The following is a 22,063-nucleotide window of genomic DNA, read 5'->3' as shown; positions in this document are numbered from 1 at the left end:
TCTAGGATTCTATGATTCTATGAATTTAATTTAGGGAGGCCATAGTTAAAGGCTTGCCAAATGCACACCCAGAAAGGAAGCAGGACTGAATGTGGATCCCCTGGGGCTGGATCCTATTGTGTTTCACTGAGCAAGGGGAGTAGCCTCTGAGCACACGCAAAGTGCCACTGTCCCTCTTATGAATACCAGCAGGCAGCTCTCATATACCTTGGTTTAAGCAACAGGACTCCTGTTGCTTTGAAGATTCCACCTCAACATTAGGGAGAACTTAACCACCTAAACATGAGGAAGAACTTCCTGACAGTAAGAGCTGTTCGGCAGTGGAATCTGCTGCCAAGGAGTGTGGTGGAGTCTCCTTCTTTGGAGGTCTTTAAGCAGAGGCTTGACAGCCATCTGTCAGGAATGCTTGGATGGTGTTTCCTGCTTGGCAGGGGGTTGGACTGGATGGCCCTTGTGGTCTCTTCCAACTCTAGGATTCTATGATTAGGAAGAACTTCCTAACAGTAAGAGCTGTTCGGCAGTGGGATTTGCTGCCAAGAAGTGTGGCGGAGTCTCCTTCTTTGGAGGTCTTTAAGCAGAGGCTTGACAGCCATCTGTCAGGAATGCTTGGATGGTGTTTCCTGCTTGGCAGGGGGTTGGACTGGATGGCCCTTGGGGTCTCTTCCAACTCTAGGATTCTATGATTAGGAAGAACTTCCTGACAGTAAGAGCTGTTCGGCAGTGGGATTTGCTACCAAGGAGTGTGGCGGAGTCTAGTCCTTTGGAGGTCTTTAAGCAGAGGCTTGACAGCCATCTGTCAAGAATGCTTTGATAGTGTTTCCTGCTCGGGAGGGGGTTGGACTGGATGGCCCTTGGGGTCTCTTCCAACTCTACGATTCTATGATTAGGAAGAACTTCCTAACAGTAAGAGCTGTTCGGCAGTGGGATTTGCTGCCAAGGAGTGTGGTGGAGTCTCCTTCTTTGGAGGTCTTTAAGCAGACGCTTGACAGGCATATGTCAAGAATGCTTTGATGGTGTTTCCTGCTTGGCAGGGGGTTGGACTGGATGGCCCTCGGGGTCTCTCCCAACTCTAGGATTCTATGATTCTATGATTTTAAGGGATTTTCCCTTATGCTGAATAGGCTTCCTCGCGAGAAAAGGGAAAACCTGGCAGCTCTGCTAGCTACGCCACTGATGACAGGTGCATAGCAATGCTAACGTTACTTCCAAGACCTGCTGTTATGAATCATCGGGGATGCATTTAACCCAGGCATCCCCCAAACTGCGGCCCTCCAGATGTTCTGGCCTACAACTCCCATGATCCCTAGCTAAGAGGACCAGTGGTCGGGGACGATGGGAATTGTAGTCCAAAACATCTGGAGGGCCGAAGTTTGGGGATGCCTGGCCTACAACTCCCATGATCCCTAGCTAACAGGACCAGCGGTCGCGGGGATGATAGGAATTGTAGTCCAAAACATCTGGAGGGCCGAAGTTTGGGGATGCCTGGCCTACAACTCCCATGATCCCTAGCTAACAGGACCAGCGGTCGCGGGGATGATAGGAATTGTAGTCCAAAACATCTGGAGGGCCGAAGTTTGGGGATGCCTGGCCTACAACTCCCATGATCCCTAGCTAACAGGACCAGTGGTCGGGGAAGATGGGAGTTGTAGTCCAAAACATCTGGAGGGCCGAAGTTTGGGGATGCCTGGCCTACAACTCCCATGATCCCTAGCTAACAGGACCAGTGGTCGGGGAAGATGGGAGTTGTAGTCCAAAACATCTGGAGGGCCGAAGTTTGGGGATGCCTGGCCTACAACTCCCATGATCCCTAGCTAACAGGACCAGCGGTCGGGGAAGATGGGAGTTGTAGTCCAAAACATCTGGAGGGCCGAAGTTTGGGGGTGCCTGTATTAGAATGAGAATAAAATGGAGGTGTTTGCAATTGGTAAACAATGGAAAATGGAAAATTGCCAAATAGAGGTTGCTTTAGACTCGGAAAGGGAGGAGCGAGGAAGTCACAATTAGAATAGAGTCAGGAATATTGCAGTATATTCCTGCGTATAAGACTACTTTTTAACCCGGGAAAATCTTTTCAAAAGTCGGGAGTCGTCTTATACGCCGGGTCGTTTTATTAATACGGCGAGTATATCCCAAACTCTATATTTTAACTGGAAAAGTTGGGGGGTCGTCTTATAGGCCGGAATATACGGGTAGTTGGATTTTTCTTTTTGCTTTTTGCCTTTGCCTTTTCCTTTTCTTTTTTCTTATTTTGCTTTTTGCCTCTTTTTTTGGGTAATTTTCCCTTGTTCATTTGTGTTTCTTTTTCCTTTCCTTTTTTGACGGTTGTTCGTGATATGATGTCAGATGGTAATGGGAATGTAAATGTTAAGTTGAAAATGTCAATAAATAGAATTAAAAAAAAATATTGAACTGAGACGACGGGTTGCGTGCGGCTAAATTCCGTTCAGAGTAGACCTGTTGTAAATAAGGAGACTGTTGGGGGTGCCAATTAATTTCAGGGGGTCTACTTGGAGCAGGTCGACCACTGGATAAAAAACCAGTGGCTTCCTGCTTCCTGCATAGGAAGGGGTGTGTGGTCCGCCCCTCTGAGGGGGGTGACGAAATGCCCCCCTGGGTGCGGATCGCTGAGCTGATCGCCCCTGGGTGCACGGCATGTGGCCTTTGGGTACTATCTGGAGGTGCCCAGCAGCTAGCTACCATAGCTGCCAAGTTATCCAAGAGGAGGGAGAAAGGTTGTTTTCTGCTGCTCCAGAGAAGCGGACACGGAGCAACGGATTCAAACTGCGAGAAAGAAGATTCCACCTCAACATTAGGAAGAACTTCCTGACAGTCAGAGCTGTTCGGCAGTGGGATTTGCTGCCAAGGAGTGTGGTGGAGCGAGTCTCCTCCTTTGGAGGTCTTGAAGAAGAGGCTTGACAGCCATCTGTCAGGAATGCTTGGATGGTGTTTCCTGCTTGGCAGGGGGTTGGACTGGATGGCCCTTGTGGTCTCTTCCGACTCTAGGATTCTATGATTAGGAAGAACTTCCTGACAGTAAGAGCTGTTCGGCAGTGGGATTTGCTGCCAAGAAGTGTGGTGGAGTCTCCTCCTTTGGAGGTCTTTAAGCAGAGGCTTGACAGGCATATGTCAAGAATGCTTTGATGGTGTTTCCTGCTTGGCAGGGGGTTGGACTGGATGGTCCTTGGGGTCTCTTCCAACTCTAGGATTCTATGATTCTATGAATTTAATTTAGGGAGGCCATAGTTAAAGGCTTGCCAAATGCACACCCAGAAAGGAAGCAGGACTGAATGTGGATCCCCTGGGGCTGGATCCTATTGTGTTTCACTGAGCAAGGGGAGTAGCCTCTGAGCACACGCAAAGTGCCACTGTCCCTCTTATGAATACCAGCAGGCAGCTCTCATATACCTTGGTTTAAGCAACAGGACTCCTGTTGCTTTGAAGATTCCACCTCAACATTAGGGAGAACTTAACCACCTAAACATGAGGAAGAACTTCCTGACAGTAAGAGCTGTTCGGCAGTGGAATCTGCTGCCAAGGAGTGTGGTGGAGTCTCCTTCTTTGGAGGTCTTTAAGCAGAGGCTTGACAGCCATCTGTCAGGAATGCTTGGATGGTGTTTCCTGCTTGGCAGGGGGTTGGACTGGATGGCCCTTGTGGTCTCTTCCAACTCTAGGATTCTATGATTAGGAAGAACTTCCTAACAGTAAGAGCTGTTCGGCAGTGGGATTTGCTGCCAAGAAGTGTGGCGGAGTCTCCTTCTTTGGAGGTCTTTAAGCAGAGGCTTGACAGCCATCTGTCAGGAATGCTTGGATGGTGTTTCCTGCTTGGCAGGGGGTTGGACTGGATGGCCCTTGGGGTCTCTTCCAACTCTAGGATTCTATGATTAGGAAGAACTTCCTGACAGTAAGAGCTGTTCGGCAGTGGGATTTGCTACCAAGGAGTGTGGCGGAGTCTAGTCCTTTGGAGGTCTTTAAGCAGAGGCTTGACAGCCATCTGTCAAGAATGCTTTGATAGTGTTTCCTGCTCGGGAGGGGGTTGGACTGGATGGCCCTTGGGGTCTCTTCCAACTCTACGATTCTATGATTAGGAAGAACTTCCTAACAGTAAGAGCTGTTCGGCAGTGGGATTTGCTGCCAAGGAGTGTGGTGGAGTCTCCTTCTTTGGAGGTCTTTAAGCAGACGCTTGACAGGCATATGTCAAGAATGCTTTGATGGTGTTTCCTGCTTGGCAGGGGGTTGGACTGGATGGCCCTCGGGGTCTCTCCCAACTCTAGGATTCTATGATTCTATGATTTTAAGGGATTTTCCCTTATGCTGAATAGGCTTCCTCGCGAGAAAAGGGAAAACCTGGCAGCTCTGCTAGCTACGCCACTGATGACAGGTGCATAGCAATGCTAACGTTACTTCCAAGACCTGCTGTTATGAATCATCGGGGATGCATTTAACCCAGGCATCCCCCAAACTGCGGCCCTCCAGATGTTCTGGCCTACAACTCCCATGATCCCTAGCTAAGAGGACCAGTGGTCGGGGACGATGGGAATTGTAGTCCAAAACATCTGGAGGGCCGAAGTTTGGGGATGCCTGGCCTACAACTCCCATGATCCCTAGCTAACAGGACCAGCGGTCGCGGGGATGATAGGAATTGTAGTCCAAAACATCTGGAGGGCCGAAGTTTGGGGATGCCTGGCCTACAACTCCCATGATCCCTAGCTAACAGGACCAGCGGTCGCGGGGATGATAGGAATTGTAGTCCAAAACATCTGGAGGGCCGAAGTTTGGGGATGCCTGGCCTACAACTCCCATGATCCCTAGCTAACAGGACCAGTGGTCGGGGAAGATGGGAGTTGTAGTCCAAAACATCTGGAGGGCCGAAGTTTGGGGATGCCTGGCCTACAACTCCCATGATCCCTAGCTAACAGGACCAGTGGTCGGGGAAGATGGGAGTTGTAGTCCAAAACATCTGGAGGGCCGAAGTTTGGGGATGCCTGGCCTACAACTCCCATGATCCCTAGCTAACAGGACCAGCGGTCGGGGAAGATGGGAGTTGTAGTCCAAAACATCTGGAGGGCCGAAGTTTGGGGGTGCCTGTATTAGAATGAGAATAAAATGGAGGTGTTTGCAATTGGTAAACAATGGAAAATGGAAAATTGCCAAATAGAGGTTGCTTTAGACTCGGAAAGGGAGGAGCGAGGAAGTCACAATTAGAATAGAGTCAGGAATATTGCAGTATATTCCTGCGTATAAGACTACTTTTTAACCCGGGAAAATCTTTTCAAAAGTCGGGAGTCGTCTTATACGCCGGGTCGTTTTATTAATACGGCGAGTATATCCCAAACTCTATATTTTAACTGGAAAAGTTGGGGGGTCGTCTTATAGGCCGGAATATACGGGTAGTTGGATTTTTCTTTTTGCTTTTTGCCTTTGCCTTTTCCTTTTCTTTTTTCTTATTTTGCTTTTTGCCTCTTTTTTTGGGTAATTTTCCCTTGTTCATTTGTGTTTCTTTTTCCTTTCCTTTTTTGACGGTTGTTCGTGATATGATGTCAGATGGTAATGGGAATGTAAATGTTAAGTTGAAAATGTCAATAAATAGAATTAAAAAAAAATATTGAACTGAGACGACGGGTTGCGTGCGGCTAAATTCCGTTCAGAGTAGACTTCTTGTAAATGAGGAGACTGTTGGGGATGCCAATTAATTTCAGGGGGTCTACTTGGAGCAGGTCGACCACTGGATAAAAAACCAGTGGCTTCCTGCTTCCTGCATAGGAAGGGGTGTGTGGTCCGCCCCTCTGAGGGGGGTGACGAAATGCCCCCCCTGGGCGCGGATCGCTGAGCTGATCGCCCCTGGGGGCGGCCCCTGGGTGCATGGCATGTGGCCTTTGGGTACTATCTGGAGGTGCCCAGCAGCTAGCTACCATAGCTGCCAAGTTATCCAAGTTATCCAAGAGGAGGGAGAAAGGTTGTTTTCTGCTGCTCCAGAGAAGCGGACACGGAGCAACGGATTCAAACTGCGAGAAAGAAGATTCCACCTCAACATTAGGAAGAACTTCCTGACAGTCGGAGCTGTTCGGCAGTGGGATTTGCTGCCAAGGAGTGTGGTGGAGCGAGTCTCCTCCTTTGGAGGTCTTGAAGAAGAGGCTTGACAGCCATCTGTCAGGAATGCTTGGATGGTGTTTCCTGCTTGGCAGGGGGTTGGACTGGATGGCCCTTGTGGTCTCTTCCGACTCTAGGATTCTATGATTAGGAAGAACTTCCTGACAGTAAGAGCTGTTCGGCAGTGGGATTTGCTGCCAAGAAGTGTGGTGGAGTCTCCTCCTTTGGAGGTCTTTAAGCAGAGGCTTGACAGGCATATGTCAAGAATGCTTTGATGGTGTTTCCTGCTTGGCAGGGGGTTGGACTGGATGGTCCTTGGGGTCTCTTCCAACTCTAGGATTCTATGATTCTATGAATTTAATTTAGGGAGGCCATAGTTAAAGGCTTGCCAAATGCACACCCAGAAAGGAAGCAGGACTGAATGTGGATCCCCTGGGGCTGGATCCTATTGTGTTTCACTGAGCAAGGGGAGTAGCCTCTGAGCACACGCAAAGTGCCACTGTCCCTCTTATGAATACCAGCAGGCAGCTCTCATATACCTTGGTTTAAGCAACAGGACTCCTGTTGCTTTGAAGATTCCACCTCAACATTAGGGAGAACTTAACCACCTAAACATGAGGAAGAACTTCCTGACAGTAAGAGCTGTTCGGCAGTGGAATCTGCTGCCAAGGAGTGTGGTGGAGTCTCCTTCTTTGGAGGTCTTTAAGCAGAGGCTTGACAGCCATCTGTCAGGAATGCTTGGATGGTGTTTCCTGCTTGGCAGGGGGTTGGACTGGATGGCCCTTGTGGTCTCTTCCAACTCTAGGATTCTATGATTAGGAAGAACTTCCTAACAGTAAGAGCTGTTCGGCAGTGGGATTTGCTGCCAAGAAGTGTGGCGGAGTCTCCTTCTTTGGAGGTCTTTAAGCAGAGGCTTGACAGCCATCTGTCAGGAATGCTTGGATGGTGTTTCCTGCTTGGCAGGGGGTTGGACTGGATGGCCCTTGGGGTCTCTTCCAACTCTAGGATTCTATGATTAGGAAGAACTTCCTGACAGTAAGAGCTGTTCGGCAGTGGGATTTGCTACCAAGGAGTGTGGCGGAGTCTAGTCCTTTGGAGGTCTTTAAGCAGAGGCTTGACAGCCATCTGTCAAGAATGCTTTGATAGTGTTTCCTGCTCGGGAGGGGGTTGGACTGGATGGCCCTTGGGGTCTCTTCCAACTCTACGATTCTATGATTAGGAAGAACTTCCTAACAGTAAGAGCTGTTCGGCAGTGGGATTTGCTGCCAAGGAGTGTGGTGGAGTCTCCTTCTTTGGAGGTCTTTAAGCAGACGCTTGACAGGCATATGTCAAGAATGCTTTGATGGTGTTTCCTGCTTGGCAGGGGGTTGGACTGGATGGCCCTCGGGGTCTCTCCCAACTCTAGGATTCTATGATTCTATGATTTTAAGGGATTTTCCCTTATGCTGAATAGGCTTCCTCGCGAGAAAAGGGAAAACCTGGCAGCTCTGCTAGCTACGCCACTGATGACAGGTGCATAGCAATGCTAACGTTACTTCCAAGACCTGCTGTTATGAATCATCGGGGATGCATTTAACCCAGGCATCCCCCAAACTGCGGCCCTCCAGATGTTCTGGCCTACAACTCCCATGATCCCTAGCTAAGAGGACCAGTGGTCGGGGACGATGGGAATTGTAGTCCAAAACATCTGGAGGGCCGAAGTTTGGGGATGCCTGGCCTACAACTCCCATGATCCCTAGCTAACAGGACCAGCGGTCGCGGGGATGATAGGAATTGTAGTCCAAAACATCTGGAGGGCCGAAGTTTGGGGATGCCTGGCCTACAACTCCCATGATCCCTAGCTAACAGGACCAGCGGTCGCGGGGATGATAGGAATTGTAGTCCAAAACATCTGGAGGGCCGAAGTTTGGGGATGCCTGGCCTACAACTCCCATGATCCCTAGCTAACAGGACCAGTGGTCGGGGAAGATGGGAGTTGTAGTCCAAAACATCTGGAGGGCCGAAGTTTGGGGATGCCTGGCCTACAACTCCCATGATCCCTAGCTAACAGGACCAGTGGTCGGGGAAGATGGGAGTTGTAGTCCAAAACATCTGGAGGGCCGAAGTTTGGGGATGCCTGGCCTACAACTCCCATGATCCCTAGCTAACAGGACCAGCGGTCGGGGAAGATGGGAGTTGTAGTCCAAAACATCTGGAGGGCCGAAGTTTGGGGGTGCCTGTATTAGAATGAGAATAAAATGGAGGTGTTTGCAATTGGTAAACAATGGAAAATGGAAAATTGCCAAATAGAGGTTGCTTTAGACTCGGAAAGGGAGGAGCGAGGAAGTCACAATTAGAATAGAGTCAGGAATATTGCAGTATATTCCTGCGTATAAGACTACTTTTTAACCCGGGAAAATCTTTTCAAAAGTCGGGAGTCGTCTTATACGCCGGGTCGTTTTATTAATACGGCGAGTATATCCCAAACTCTATATTTTAACTGGAAAAGTTGGGGGGTCGTCTTATAGGCCGGAATATACGGGTAGTTGGATTTTTCTTTTTGCTTTTTGCCTTTGCCTTTTCCTTTTCTTTTTTCTTATTTTGCTTTTTGCCTCTTTTTTTGGGTAATTTTCCCTTGTTCATTTGTGTTTCTTTTTCCTTTCCTTTTTTGACGGTTGTTCGTGATATGATGTCAGATGGTAATGGGAATGTAAATGTTAAGTTGAAAATGTCAATAAATAGAATTAAAAAAAAATATTGAACTGAGACGACGGGTTGCGTGCGGCTAAATTCCGTTCAGAGTAGACTTCTTGTAAATGAGGAGACTGTTGGGGATGCCAATTAATTTCAGGGGGTCTACTTGGAGCAGGTCGACCACTGGATAAAAAACCAGTGGCTTCCTGCTTCCTGCATAGGAAGGGGTGTGTGGTCCGCCCCTCTGAGGGGGGTGACGAAATGCCCCCCCTGGGCGCGGATCGCTGAGCTGATCGCCCCTGGGGGCGGCCCCTGGGTGCATGGCATGTGGCCTTTGGGTACTATCTGGAGGTGCCCAGCAGCTAGCTACCATAGCTGCCAAGTTATCCAAGTTATCCAAGAGGAGGGAGAAAGGTTGTTTTCTGCTGCTCCAGAGAAGCGGACACGGAGCAACGGATTCAAACTACGAGAAAGAAGATTCCACCTCAACATTAGGAAGAACTTCCTGACAGTCAGAGCTGTTCGGCAGTGGGATTTGCTGCCAAGGAGTGTGGTGGAGCGAGTCTCCTTCTTTGGAGGTCTTGAAGCAGAGGCTTGACAGCCATCTGTCAGGAATGCTTTGATGGTGTTTCCTGCTCGGCAGGGGGTTGGACTGGATGGCCCTTGTGGTCTCTTCCGACTCTAGGATTCTATGATTAGGAAGAACTTCCTGACAGTAAGAGCTGTTCGGCAGTGGGATTTGCTGCCAAGAAGTGTGGTGGAGTCTCCTCCTTTGGAGGTCTTTAAGCAGAGGCTTGACAGGCATATGTCAAGAATGCTTTGATGGTGTTTCCTGCTTGGCAGGGGGTTGGACTGGATGGTCCTTGGGGTCTCTTCCAACTCTAGGATTCTATGATTCTATGAATTTAATTTAGGGAGGCCATAGTTAAAGGCTTGCCAAATGCACACCCAGAAAGGAAGCAGGACTGAATGTGGATCCCCTGGGGCTGGATCCTATTGTGTTTCACTGAGCAAGGGGAGTAGCCTCTGAGCACACGCAAAGTGCCACTGTCCCTCTTATGAATACCAGCAGGCAGCTCTCATATACCTTGGTTTAAGCAACAGGACTCCTGTTGCTTTGAAGATTCCACCTCAACATTAGGGAGAACTTAACCACCTAAACATGAGGAAGAACTTCCTGACAGTAAGAGCTGTTCGGCAGTGGAATCTGCTGCCAAGGAGTGTGGTGGAGTCTCCTTCTTTGGAGGTCTTTAAGCAGAGGCTTGACAGCCATCTGTCAGGAATGCTTGGATGGTGTTTCCTGCTTGGCAGGGGGTTGGACTGGATGGCCCTTGTGGTCTCTTCCAACTCTAGGATTCTATGATTAGGAAGAACTTCCTAACAGTAAGAGCTGTTCGGCAGTGGGATTTGCTGCCAAGAAGTGTGGCGGAGTCTCCTTCTTTGGAGGTCTTTAAGCAGAGGCTTGACAGCCATCTGTCAGGAATGCTTGGATGGTGTTTCCTGCTTGGCAGGGGGTTGGACTGGATGGCCCTTGGGGTCTCTTCCAACTCTAGGATTCTATGATTAGGAAGAACTTCCTGACAGTAAGAGCTGTTCGGCAGTGGGATTTGCTACCAAGGAGTGTGGCGGAGTCTAGTCCTTTGGAGGTCTTTAAGCAGAGGCTTGACAGCCATCTGTCAAGAATGCTTTGATAGTGTTTCCTGCTTGGCAGGGGGTTGCACTGGATGGCCCTTGGGGTCTCTTCCAACTCTACGATTCTATGATTAGGAAGAACTTCCTAACAGTAAGAGCTGTTCGGCAGTGGGATTTGCTGCCAAGGAGTGTGGTGGAGTCTCCTTCTTCGGAGGTCTTTAAGCAGAGGCTTGACAGCCATCTGTCAGGAATGCTTGGATGGTGTTTCCTGCTTGGCAGGGGGTTGGACTGGATGGCCCTCGGGGTCTCTCCCAACTCTAGGATTCTATGATTCTAAGGGATTTTCCCTTATGCTGAATAGGCTTCCTCGCGAGAAAAGGGAAAACTTGGCAGCTCTGCTAGCTACGCCACTGATGACAGGTGCATAGCAATGCTAACGTTACTTCCAAGACCTGCTGTTATGAATCATCGGGGATGCATTTAAACCCAGGCATCCCCCAAACTGCGGCCCTCCGGATGTTCTGGCCTACAACTCCCATGATCCCTAGCTAAGAGGACCAGTGGTCGGGGACGATGGGGATTGTAGTCCAAAACATCTGGAGGGCCGAAGTTTGGGGGTGCCTGATTTAACCTTTCCTCCAATTAGCAGAGGCCGTGCTGTTTGCATTTTATCCCCATTGCCTTTTATCATCCTTTAATCCTGCCTTTTATGATTTTTTTCCCACCTTCTGCGTCAACTTAGGACAACAGTCCCTCCGTCTGGTAGCGCAACGTCCGCGCCTATGAGACCTTCTGCTGCTACCTACCAGACTCCCGGCTGCTTATTGAGGTTGAATCCTGACACGACAGAAGGACTGTTCGTGGGGGACAGGAGGCGGGCGGGTGCGGGGGACTCCCTGGTCCTGAATGGGGTCACTGTGCCCCTGAAGGACCAGCCTGGGAGTCATGCTGGACTCACAGCTGTCCATGGAGGCGCAGGTCAATTCTGTGTCCATCTGGGACGCAGGATGAGTCCCTACCTGCCCAGAGTGGTGCATGCTCTAGTTATCTCCCGCTTGGACTACTGCCATGCGCTCTACGTGGGGCTACCTTTGAAGGTGACCCGGAAACTGCAACTAATCCAGAATGCGGCCGCTAGACTGGGGACTGGGAGCGGCCGCCGAGACCACATAACACCGGTCCTGAAAGACCTACATTGGCTCCCAGGGTACAAATAAATTATTATTATTATTATTATTATTATTATTATTATTATTATTATTATTGTAACAGTTAGAAAACCAGTTAAAAAGAAGATGGCGGCCAAGCTGTTCTCAAGAAACAAAATTCATAGAATCGTAGAGTTGGAAGAGACCCCAAGGGCCATCCAGTCCAACCCCCTGCCAAGCAGGAAACACCATCCAAGCATTCTTGACAGATGGCTGTCAAGCCTCTGCTTAAAGACCTCCAAAGAAGGAGACTCCACCACACTCCTTGGCAGCAAATCCCACTGCCGAACAGCTCTTACTGTCAGGAAGTTCTTCCTAATGTTGAGGTGGTTATACTATTAGAATCATAGAATCGTAGAGTTGGAAGAGACCCCAAGGGCCATCCAGTCCAGCCCCCTGCCAAGCAGGAAACACCATCAAAGCATTCCTGACAGATGGCTGTCAAGCCTCTGCTTAAAGACCTCCAAAGGAGGAGACTCCACCACACTCCTTGGCAGCAAATCCCACTGCCGAACAGCTCTTACTGTCAGGAAGTTCTTCCTAATGTTTAGGTGGTTATACTATTAGAATCATAGAATCGTAGAGTTGGAAGAGACCCCAAGGGCCATCCAGTCCAACCCCCTGCCAAGCAGGAAACACCATCCAAGCATTATGGACATATGGCTGTCAAGCCTCTGCTTAAAGACCTCCAAAGAAGGAGACTCCACCACACTCCTTGGCAGCAAATCCCACTGCCGAACAGCTCTTACTGTCAGGAAGTTCTTCCTAATGTTGAGGTGGTTATACTATAAGAATCATAGAATCGTAGAGTTGGAAGAGACCCCAAGGGCCATCCAGTCCAACCCCCTGCCAAGCAGGAAACACCATCCAAGCATTCTTGACATATGCCTGTCAAGGCTCTGCTTAAAGACCTCCAAAGGAGGAGACTCCACCACACTCCTTGGCAGCAAATCCCACTGCCGAACAGCTCTTACTGTCAGGAAGTTCTTCCTAATGTTTAGGTGGTTATACTATTAGAATCATAGAATCGTAGAGTTGGAAGAGACCCCAAGGGCCATCCAGTCCAACCCCCTGCCAAGCAGGAAACACCATCCAAGCATTATGGACATATGGCTGTCAAGCCTCTGCTTAAAGACCTCCAAAGAAGGAGACTCCACCACACTCCTTGGCAGCAAATCCCACTGCCGAACAGCTCTTACTGTCAGGAAGTTCTTCCTAATCATAGAATCATAGAGTTGGAAGAGACCCCGAGGGCCATCCAGTCCAACCTCCTGCCAAGCAGGAAACACCATCCAAGCATTCTTGACAGATGGCTGTCAAGGCTCTGCTTAAAGACCTCCCAAGAAGGAGACTCCACCACACTCCTTGGCAGCAAATCCCACTGCCGAACAGCTCTGACTGTCAGGAAGTACTGAAGGAGCGTCTCCACCCCCATCGTTCCGCCCGGACACTGAGGTCCGGCGCCGAGGGCCTTCTGGCGGTTCCCTCGTTGCGAGAAGCCAAGTTGCGGGGAACCAGGCGGAGGGCCTTCTCGGTGGTGGCGCCCGGCCTGTGGAACTCCCTCCCACCAGAGGTCAAAGAGAAAAAACAACGACCAGACCTTTAGAAGGCATCTCAAGGGAAGCTTTTAATGTCTGATGGATTTCTGTATTTTGATATTTTGTCGGAAGCCGCCCAGAGGGGCTGGGGGAACCCGGCCAGATGGGCGGGGTATAAATAATAAATTATTATTATTATTATTATTATTATTATGCCAATACTCCTCTGAAACACGGCTGTGTGTGTGTGTGTGTATGCACACAGACTTTGCATTATGCGCACGGAATTTTAAAAGCCCCGCCTAAAAGACCATCGTTGCAGGATCACCTTATGTGCCCACTTTATTGTACGAAAAAGTGGAACAGACACTGTTACAATACTGTCCCGCAGTTGTAAGAAATCAGATATTTTAACGTGGCAGCCCCCAAACTTTGGAACTCCCTGCCTATTGACACCAGAGAAGGTGCATTTCCTATATATATTAGGGTGGGTCACGAAAAACTTTTTTGGGGGAAATGTTTCCTCCCTCGATCTCATATCAGGCGTACGGTATAAACATAGTCCAATTTCAAATTCATAGAATCATAGAATCATAGAATCCTAGAGTTGGAAGAGACCCCAAGGGCCATCCAGTCCAACCCCCTGCCAAGCAGGAAACACCATCAAAGCATTCCTGACAGATGGCTGTCAAGCCTCTGCTTAAAGACCTCCAAAGAAGGAGACTCCACCACACTCCTTGGCAGCAAATTCCACTGCCGAACAGCTCTTACTGTTAGGAAGTTCTTCCTAATGTTTAGGAAATTGGGGACCAATCGGTTCATATTTAGACCCTGCTCCTACAGATTGGAATTTTTGCCTCGCTACGAGCGATGGAAACGTAGGAATTGGACTCGTTTATTCTCAGGACGTTAAATCGTGAACTAATAAACATCAATTTTAGGTTTGATGGAGAGCCAGAAGAGTTGCCTGCTCTTCTTTTCTGCACTATTTATTTATTTAAGAGAAAACATGTTGATAATTGACGTGAAAAACCCATGGTTTTGAACAAATGATATGGCAATGGATTCAAACTTCAAGAAAGAAGATTCCACCTCAACATTAGGAAGAACTTCCTGACAGTCAGAGCTGTTCGGCAGTGGGATTTGCTGCCAAGGAGTGTGGTGGAGTCTCCTTCTTGGGAGGTCTACTAAACAAGTAAGCATAAACATTAAACAATAAAACGCCACTCATATTATGTGTTGCATCCAAACATCGCATTATACTTAATTACTTAGGTATAAATTGTACTAAATTTTGTGTAATTAATAAAATTATGCCTTATGCAATATTATACATTGTACTTGTACACCATATATGCTAAAAAATAGGCTTTTATGCCTTACACTAAACCTCTATTTTGGTAATTAGCAATTAAGTAATTACTTAGGTATAAATTGTACTAAATGCTTGCATTTTGTGTAATTAATAAAATTATGCCTTATGCAATATTATACATTGTACTTGTACACCATATATGCTAAAAAATATGCTTTTAGGCCTTACACTAAACCTCTATTTTGGTAATTAGTAATTAAGTAATTTCTTAGGTATAAATTGTACTAAATGCTTACATTTTGTGTAATTAATAAAATTATGCCTTATGCAATATTATACATTGTACCTGTACACCATATATGCTAAAAAATATGCTTTTAGGCCTTACACTAAACCTCTATTTTGGTAATTAGTAATTAAGTAATTACTTAGGTATAAATTGTACTAAATGCTTGCATTTTGTGTAATTAATAAAATTATGCCTTATGCAATATTATACATTGTACTTGTACACCATATATGCTAAAAATATGCTTTTATGCCTTACACTAAACCTCTATTTTGGTCATTAGTAATGACCAAGTAAACATAAATATTAAGCAATAAAACACCACTCATATTATGTGTTCCATCAAAACATCACTAGTTACAGGTAGGTAGCCGTGTTGGTCTAAGTGGAAGCAAAATAAAAAAAATTTAAATATTTAAAAAAATTAAAAAAATTAAAAAATTTAAAAAATTTAAAAAATTTAAAAAATTTAAAAAATTAAAAAATTAAAAAAATTTAAAAAATTTAAAAAATTAAAAAAATTAAAAAAAATTAAAAAATTAAAAAATTAAATACATTAAAAACATTAAAAAAATTAAAAAAATTAAAAAAAATTAATTGCTACTGAAGGAATATCAAAACATCACATTATACTTATATTCCTTCAGTAGCAATTAAATTTTTAAAATGTTTTTAATGTTTTTAATGTTTTTAATGTTTTTAATGTTTTTAATGTTTTTAATGTTTTTAATTTTTTTAATTTTTTAAATTTTTTAAATTTTTTAATTTTTTTAAATTTTTTAAATTTTTAAATTTTTTAAATTTTTTTAAATTTTTTATTTTGCTTCCACTCAGACCAACACGGCTACCTACCTGTAACTAGTGATGTTTTGATGGAACACATAATATGAGTGGTGTTTTATTGCTTAATATTTATGTTTACTTGTTTAGTACCCCGTTTGCTTTATCGTTCCATCTAATTTGTTCAAAACCGTGGGTTTTTTCGTGTAAATTATCGAGATGTTTTCTCTTAAATAAATAAAGAGTGCAGAAAATAATAGCGAGCATCTATTATTGCTCTCCATAAAACCTAAAAATTGATGTTCATTGAACATGCTGGGAATAAACGAGTCCGATTCCTATGTTCGTAGCGAGGCCAAATTTCAATCTGAATTGTACTAAATGCTTACATTTTGTGTAATTAAGAAAATTATGCCTTATGCAATATTATACATTGTACTTGTACGCCATATATGCTAAAAATATGCTTTTATGCCTTACACTAAACCTCTATTTTGGTCATTAGTAATTAAGTAATTAAGTATAATGTGATGTTTGGATGCAACACATAATATGAGTGGTGTTTTATTGTTTAATGTTTATGCTTACTTGTTTAGTAGACCTCCAAAGAAGGAGACTCCACCACACTCCTTGGCAGCAAATCCCACTGCCGAACAGCTCTGACTGTCAGGAAGTTCTTCCTAATGTTGAGGTGGAATCTTCTTTCTTGAAGTTTGAATCCGTTGCCATATCATTTGTTCAAAACCATTGGTTTTTCACGTCAATTATCAACATGTTTTCTCTTAAATAAATAAATAGTGCAGAAAAGAAGAGCAGGCAACTCTTCTTGCTCTCCATCAAACCTAAAATTGATGTTTATTAGTTCACAATTTAACGTCCTGAGAATAAACGAGTCCAATTCCTACGTTTCCATCGCTCGTAGCGAGGCAAAAATTCCAATCTGTAGGATCAGGGTCTAAATATGAACCGATTGGTCCCCAATTTCCTAAACATTAGGAAGAACTTCCTAACAGTAAGAGCTGTTCGGCAGTGGAATTTGCTGCCAAGGAGTGTGGTGGAGTCTCCTTCTATGGAGGTCTTGAAGCAGAGGCTTGACAGCCATCTGTCAGGAATGCTTTGATGGTGTTTCCTGCTTGGCAGGGGGTTGGACTGGATGGCCCTTGGGGTCTCTTCCAACTCTAGGATTCTATGATTCTATGAACTTCCTGACAGTAAGAGCTGTTCGGCAGTGGGATTTGCTACCAAGGAGCGTGGTGGAGTCTCCTTCTTTGGAGGTCTTGAAGCAGAGGCTTGACAGGCATATGTCAAGAATGCTTTGATGGTGTTTCCTGCTTGGCAGGGGGTTGGACTGGATGGCCCTTGGGGTCTCTTCCAACTCTAGGATTCTATGATTCTATGAATTTGAAATTGGACTATGTTTATACCGTCCGCCTGATATGAGATCGAGGGAGGAAACATTTCCCCCCAAAAAGTTTTTCGTGACCCACCCTAATATATATAGGAAATGCATTTTCTCTGGTGTCAAGAGGCAGGGAGTTCCAAAGTTTAGGGGCTGCCACGTTAAAAAATCTGATTTCTGACAACTGCGGGACAGTGTGTTTTTTTATGACCCACCCTAATATATATGAAGCTGTCTGCCGTTCTCTCCCTTCTTTGAGCAGGCCACTGTATAGCGCAGTCTTTGCCAACGTGGCGCCCCCTTCAGACGACTCCCGGGTAAGGTGAGGAAACGAAGGGACGGACTCACGTGGAGTTGGAATATTGCAAGAAGCCCAATTCATCTCGCTGTCCGTCGGGGCACAAGGATTGCATCACCGGCAGGATCCCGGCAGAGGTGAGCGGCGCCGCTGTGTAGTACGCTAGAGAAGGGGGAGAAGAAAGAGGAGGGGAAGGGGGGAATTTATAGGGCAGGGAGAACCCACAAGTAGTTCAGTACCAGCCTCGCTTAACGAATGCCCCGCTTAACGAAACGTCCGCTCGACGAAAGGATTTTGCGAGCGGGGCTTGCCTCGCTAGACGAACGCGTTTTACGAATCGCGGTCTCCCATAGGAATGCGTTGGAATTCAATTAATGCGTTCCGACGGGCCAAAAAAAAAATACAGCGGTGCCTCGCTTAACGAATGCCCCGCTCAACGAAAGGATTTTGCGAGCGGGGCTTGTCTCGCTAGACGAACGCGTTTTACGAATCGCGGTCTCCCATAGGAATGCGCTGGAATTCAATTAATGCGTTCCGACGGGCCAAAAAAAAATACAGCGGTGCCTCGCTTAACGAACGCCCCGCTCAACGAAACGTCCGCTCGACGAAAGGATTTTGCGAGCGGGGCTTGCCTCGCTAGACGAACGCGTTTTACGAATCGCGGTCTCCCATAGGAATGCGTTGGAATTCAATTAATGCGTTCCGACGGGCCAAAAAAAAATACAGCGGTGCCTCGCTTAACGAATGCCCCGCTCAACGAAACGTCCGCTCAACGAAAGGATTTTGCGAACGGGGCTTGCCTCGCTAGACGAATGCGTTTTACGAATCGCGGTCCCTCATAGGAATGCGTTGGAATTCAATTAATGCGTTCCGGCGGGCCAAAAAAAAATACAGCGGTGCCTCGCTTAACGAATGCCCCGCTCAACGAAACGTCCGCTCAACGAAAGGATTTTGCGAGCGGGGCTTGCCTCGCTAGACGAATGCGTTTTACGAATCGCGGTCTCCCATAGGAACGCGTTGGAATTCAATTAATGCGTTCCGACGGGCCAAAAAAAAATACAGCGGTGCCTCGCTTGACGAAGGCCCCGCTCAACGAAACGTCCGCTCAACGAAAGGATTTTGCGAGCGGGGCTTGCCTCGCTAGACGAATGCGTTTTACGAATCGCGGTCTCCCATAGGAATGCGTTGGAATTCAATTAATGCGTTCCGGCGGGCCAAAAAAAAATACAGCGGTGCCTCGCTTAACGAAGGCCCCGCTCAACGAAACGTCCGCTCAACGAAAGGATTTTTCGAGCGGGGCTTGCCTCGCTAGACGAATGCGTTTTACGAATCGCGGTCTCCCATGGGAATGCGTTGGAATTCAATTAATGCGTTCCGACGGGCCAAAAAAAAATACAGCGGTGCCTCGCTTAACGAAGGCCCCGCTCAACGAAACGTCCGCTCAACGAAAGGATTTTGCGAGCGGGGCTTGCCTCGCTGGACGAATGCGTTTTACGAATCGCGGTCTCCCATAGGAATGCGTTGGAATTCAATTAATGCGTTCCGACGGGCCAAAAAAAAAATACAGCGGTGCCTCGCTTGACGAAGGCCCCGCTCAACGAAACGTCCGCTCAACGAAAGGATTTTGCGAGCGGGGCTTGCCTCGCTAGACGAATGCGTTTTACGAATCGCGGTCTCCCATAGGAATGCGTTGGAATTCAATTAATGCGTTCCGACGGGCCAAAAAAAAATACAGCGGTGCCTCGCTTAACGAATGCCCCGCTCAACGAAACGTCCGCTCAACGAAAGGATTTTTCGAGCGGGGCTTGCCTCGCTGGACGAATGCGTTTTACGAATCGCGGTCTCCCATAGGAATGCGTTGGAATTCAATTAATGCGTTCCGGCGGGCCAAAAAAAAATACAGCGGTGCCTCGCTTAACGAAGGCCCCGCTCAACGAAACGTCCGCTCAACGAAAGGATTTTTCGAGCGGGGCTTGCCTCGCTAGACGAATGCGTTTTACGAATCGCGGTCTCCCATAGGAATGCGTTGGAATTCAATTAATGCGTTCCGACGGGCCAAAAAAAAATACAGCGGTGCCTCGCTTAACGAAGGCCCCGCTCGACGAAACGTCCGCTCAACGAAAGGATTTTTCGAGCGGGGCTTGTCTCGCTAGACGAACGCGTTTTACGAATCGCGGTCTCCCATAGGAATGCGTTGGAATTCAATTAATGCGTTCCGACGGGCCAAAAAAAAATACAGCGGTGCCTCGCTTAACGAATGCCCCGCTCAACGAAACGTCCGCTCAACGAAAGGATTTTTCGAGCGGGGCTTGCCTCGCTGGACGAATGCGTTTTACGAATCGCGGTCTCCCATAGGAATGCGTTGGAATTCAATTAATGCGTTCCGGCGGGCCAAAAAAAAATACAGCGGTGCCTCGCTTAACGAAGGCCCCGCTCAACGAAACGTCCGCTCAACGAAAGGATTTTTCGAGCGGGGCTTGCCTCGCTAGACGAATGCGTTTTACGAATCGCGGTCTCCCATAGGAATGCGTTGGAATTCAATTAATGCGTTCCGACGGGCCAAAAAAAAATACAGCGGTGCCTCGCTTAACGAAGGCCCCGCTCAACGAAACGTCCGCTCAACGAAAGGATTTTTCGAGCGGGGCTTGCCTCGCTAGACGAATGCGTTTTACGAATCGCGGTCTCCCATAGGAATGCGTTGGAATTCAATTAATGCGTTCCGACGGGCCAAAAAAAAATACAGCGGTGCCTCGCTTAACGAATGCCCCGCTCAACGAAACGTCCGCTCAACGAAAGGATTTTTCGAGCGGGGCTTGCCTCGCTGGACGAATGCGTTTTACGAAAAACCCGTCTAGCGAATCGCGGTCTCCCATAGGAATGCGTTGAAATTCAATTACAGTGGAACCTCGGTTTATGAACACCTCGGTTTATGAATTTTCGGTTTACGAACGCCACGGACCCATCTGGAACGGATTAATTCACTTTCCATTACTTTCAATGGGAAGGTTCGCTTCAGTTTATGAACGCTTCAGTTTATGAACAGACTTCCGGAACCAATTACACCCATGTTTCAGTTTAGGAACACTTCAGTTTCAGTACTCCGCGGACCCGTCTGGAACGGATTAATCCACTTTCCATTACTTTCAATCGGAAAGTTCGCTTCCGTTTATGAACGGTTACTCCGCGGACCGTCTGGAACGGATTAATCCACTTTCCATTACTTTCCATGGGAAAGTTCGCTTCAGTTTATGAACGCTTCAGTTTATGAACCAATTGTGTTCATAAACCGAGGCACCACTGTAATGCGTTCCGACGCCCCCCCCCCAAAAAAAATTCAATGTGTTCCTATGGGATTCGCTAGACTAGGCACCCCCAAACTTTGGCCCTCCTCCAGATGTTTTGGACTACAATTCCCATCTTCCCCGACCACTGGTCCTGTTAGCTAGGGATCATGGAAGTTGTAGGCCAGGCATCCCCAAACTTCGGCCCTCCAGATGTTTTGGACTACAATTCCCATCATCCCTGACCACTGGTCCTGTTAGCTAGGGATCATGGAAGTTGTAGGCCAGGCATCCCCAAACTTCGGCCCTCCAGATGTTTTGGACTACAATTCCCATCTTCCCCGACCACTGGTCCTGTTAGCTAGGGATCATGGGAGTTGTCGGCCAAAACATCTGGAGGGCCGCAGTTTGGGGATGCCTGCGCTAGACGAATTTTTCGTCCCGTGGAACGGATTAAATTCGTCCAGCGAGGCACCGCTGTAGTTAAGGTTTCCCCCCCCCCCCATTAAAGTTAAACAGTATTCAGAGAGTGCGGTTCAGAGGGTTGAAGGGTCAGAGGTCATTCTCTCCACTTAGCCGATAGTGAATGGCTATTTGCACCCACGCAAAACTCACGTGGCGCGATGGTGCAAACTCACTGCAAAGTGGGGCATCGAATCGAGTCCCAATTCTCCCTTGCGTTTCAAAATCCGGCGCTTGTTCAGACGCTAAGCCAGACATCCCCAAACTGGAGGGCCGAAGTTTGGGGATGTCTGGGAAAGACTGATCTAGGCTTAAAGTCCAAGAATCAAAAGATCCCGGAAGCCTAAGGAATTAAAATCCTGTTTGCGTCCGTGGAGAGAGGCAACCAGTGACCTTTCGACCCTTTCAAAGAAGCATTACTCTCCGGCTGGCCAGTTAAAAAACATCCTAGGGCGAAGGTAGGTTAGAAGGAAAGAGAAGGAAGGTGGGTGAGTAGCAAGAGACGAGTAAGCACAGCGCAAACCACCCCATAGCTGCCAAGTATCCCGTACCCGCCGGGAAAACCCCGTTTTTTCTTCCCGTTTCCCGGCGGTCTCCCGTTTAGCGGAAAATCCCGGTACTGTCCCTTAAATCGGGATACTTGGCAAGATTCCACCTCAACATTAGGAAGAGCTCCCTGACAGTAAGAGCTGTTCGGCAGTGGGATTGGCTGCCAAGGAGTGTGGTGGAGTCTCCTTCTTGGGAGGTCTTTAAGCAGAGGCTTGACAGGCATCTGTCAAGAATGCTTTGATGGTGTTTCCTGCTTGACAGGGGGTTGGACTGGATGGCCCTTGGGGTCTCTTCCAACTCTATGATTCTATGATTCTATGAATTTAATTTAGGGAGGCCATAGTTAAAGGCTTGCCAAATGCACACCCAGAAAGGAAGCAGGACTGAATGTGGATCCCCTGGGGCTGGATCCTATTGTGTTTCACTGAGCAAGGGGAGTAGCCTCTGAGCACACGCAAAGTGCCACTGTCCCTCTTATGAATACCTGCAGGCAGCTCTCATATACCTTGGTTTAAGCAACAGGACTCCTGTTGCTTTGAAGATTCCACCTCA

At 47.3% G+C, this 22,063-nt stretch overlaps 1 protein-coding gene across 3 annotated transcripts in view; it reads right to left on the bottom strand.

Moving 5' to 3' along the window:
• Positions 1-22,063, bottom strand: part of ABCA2 (ATP binding cassette subfamily A member 2) — a 234,059-nt gene that overhangs the window by 177,534 nt on the left and 34,462 nt on the right. For all 3 annotated transcript variants that reach the window (XM_088665386.1, XM_088665387.1, XM_088665389.1), the window contains exon 3: positions 17,270-17,381. In XM_088665386.1, coding sequence (XP_088521512.1) covers positions 17,270-17,381 — 112 coding nt within the window. The remainder of the gene's footprint in view (positions 1-17,269; positions 17,382-22,063) is intronic.

This window comes from Zootoca vivipara, chromosome Z2, assembly GCF_965207765.1.
Source record: "Zootoca vivipara chromosome Z2, rZooViv2.hap1.1, whole genome shotgun sequence".
In the NCBI taxonomy this organism is placed as follows: domain Eukaryota; kingdom Metazoa; phylum Chordata; class Lepidosauria; order Squamata; family Lacertidae; genus Zootoca; species Zootoca vivipara.
This window is presented reverse-complemented; position numbering and strand designations above follow the sequence as displayed.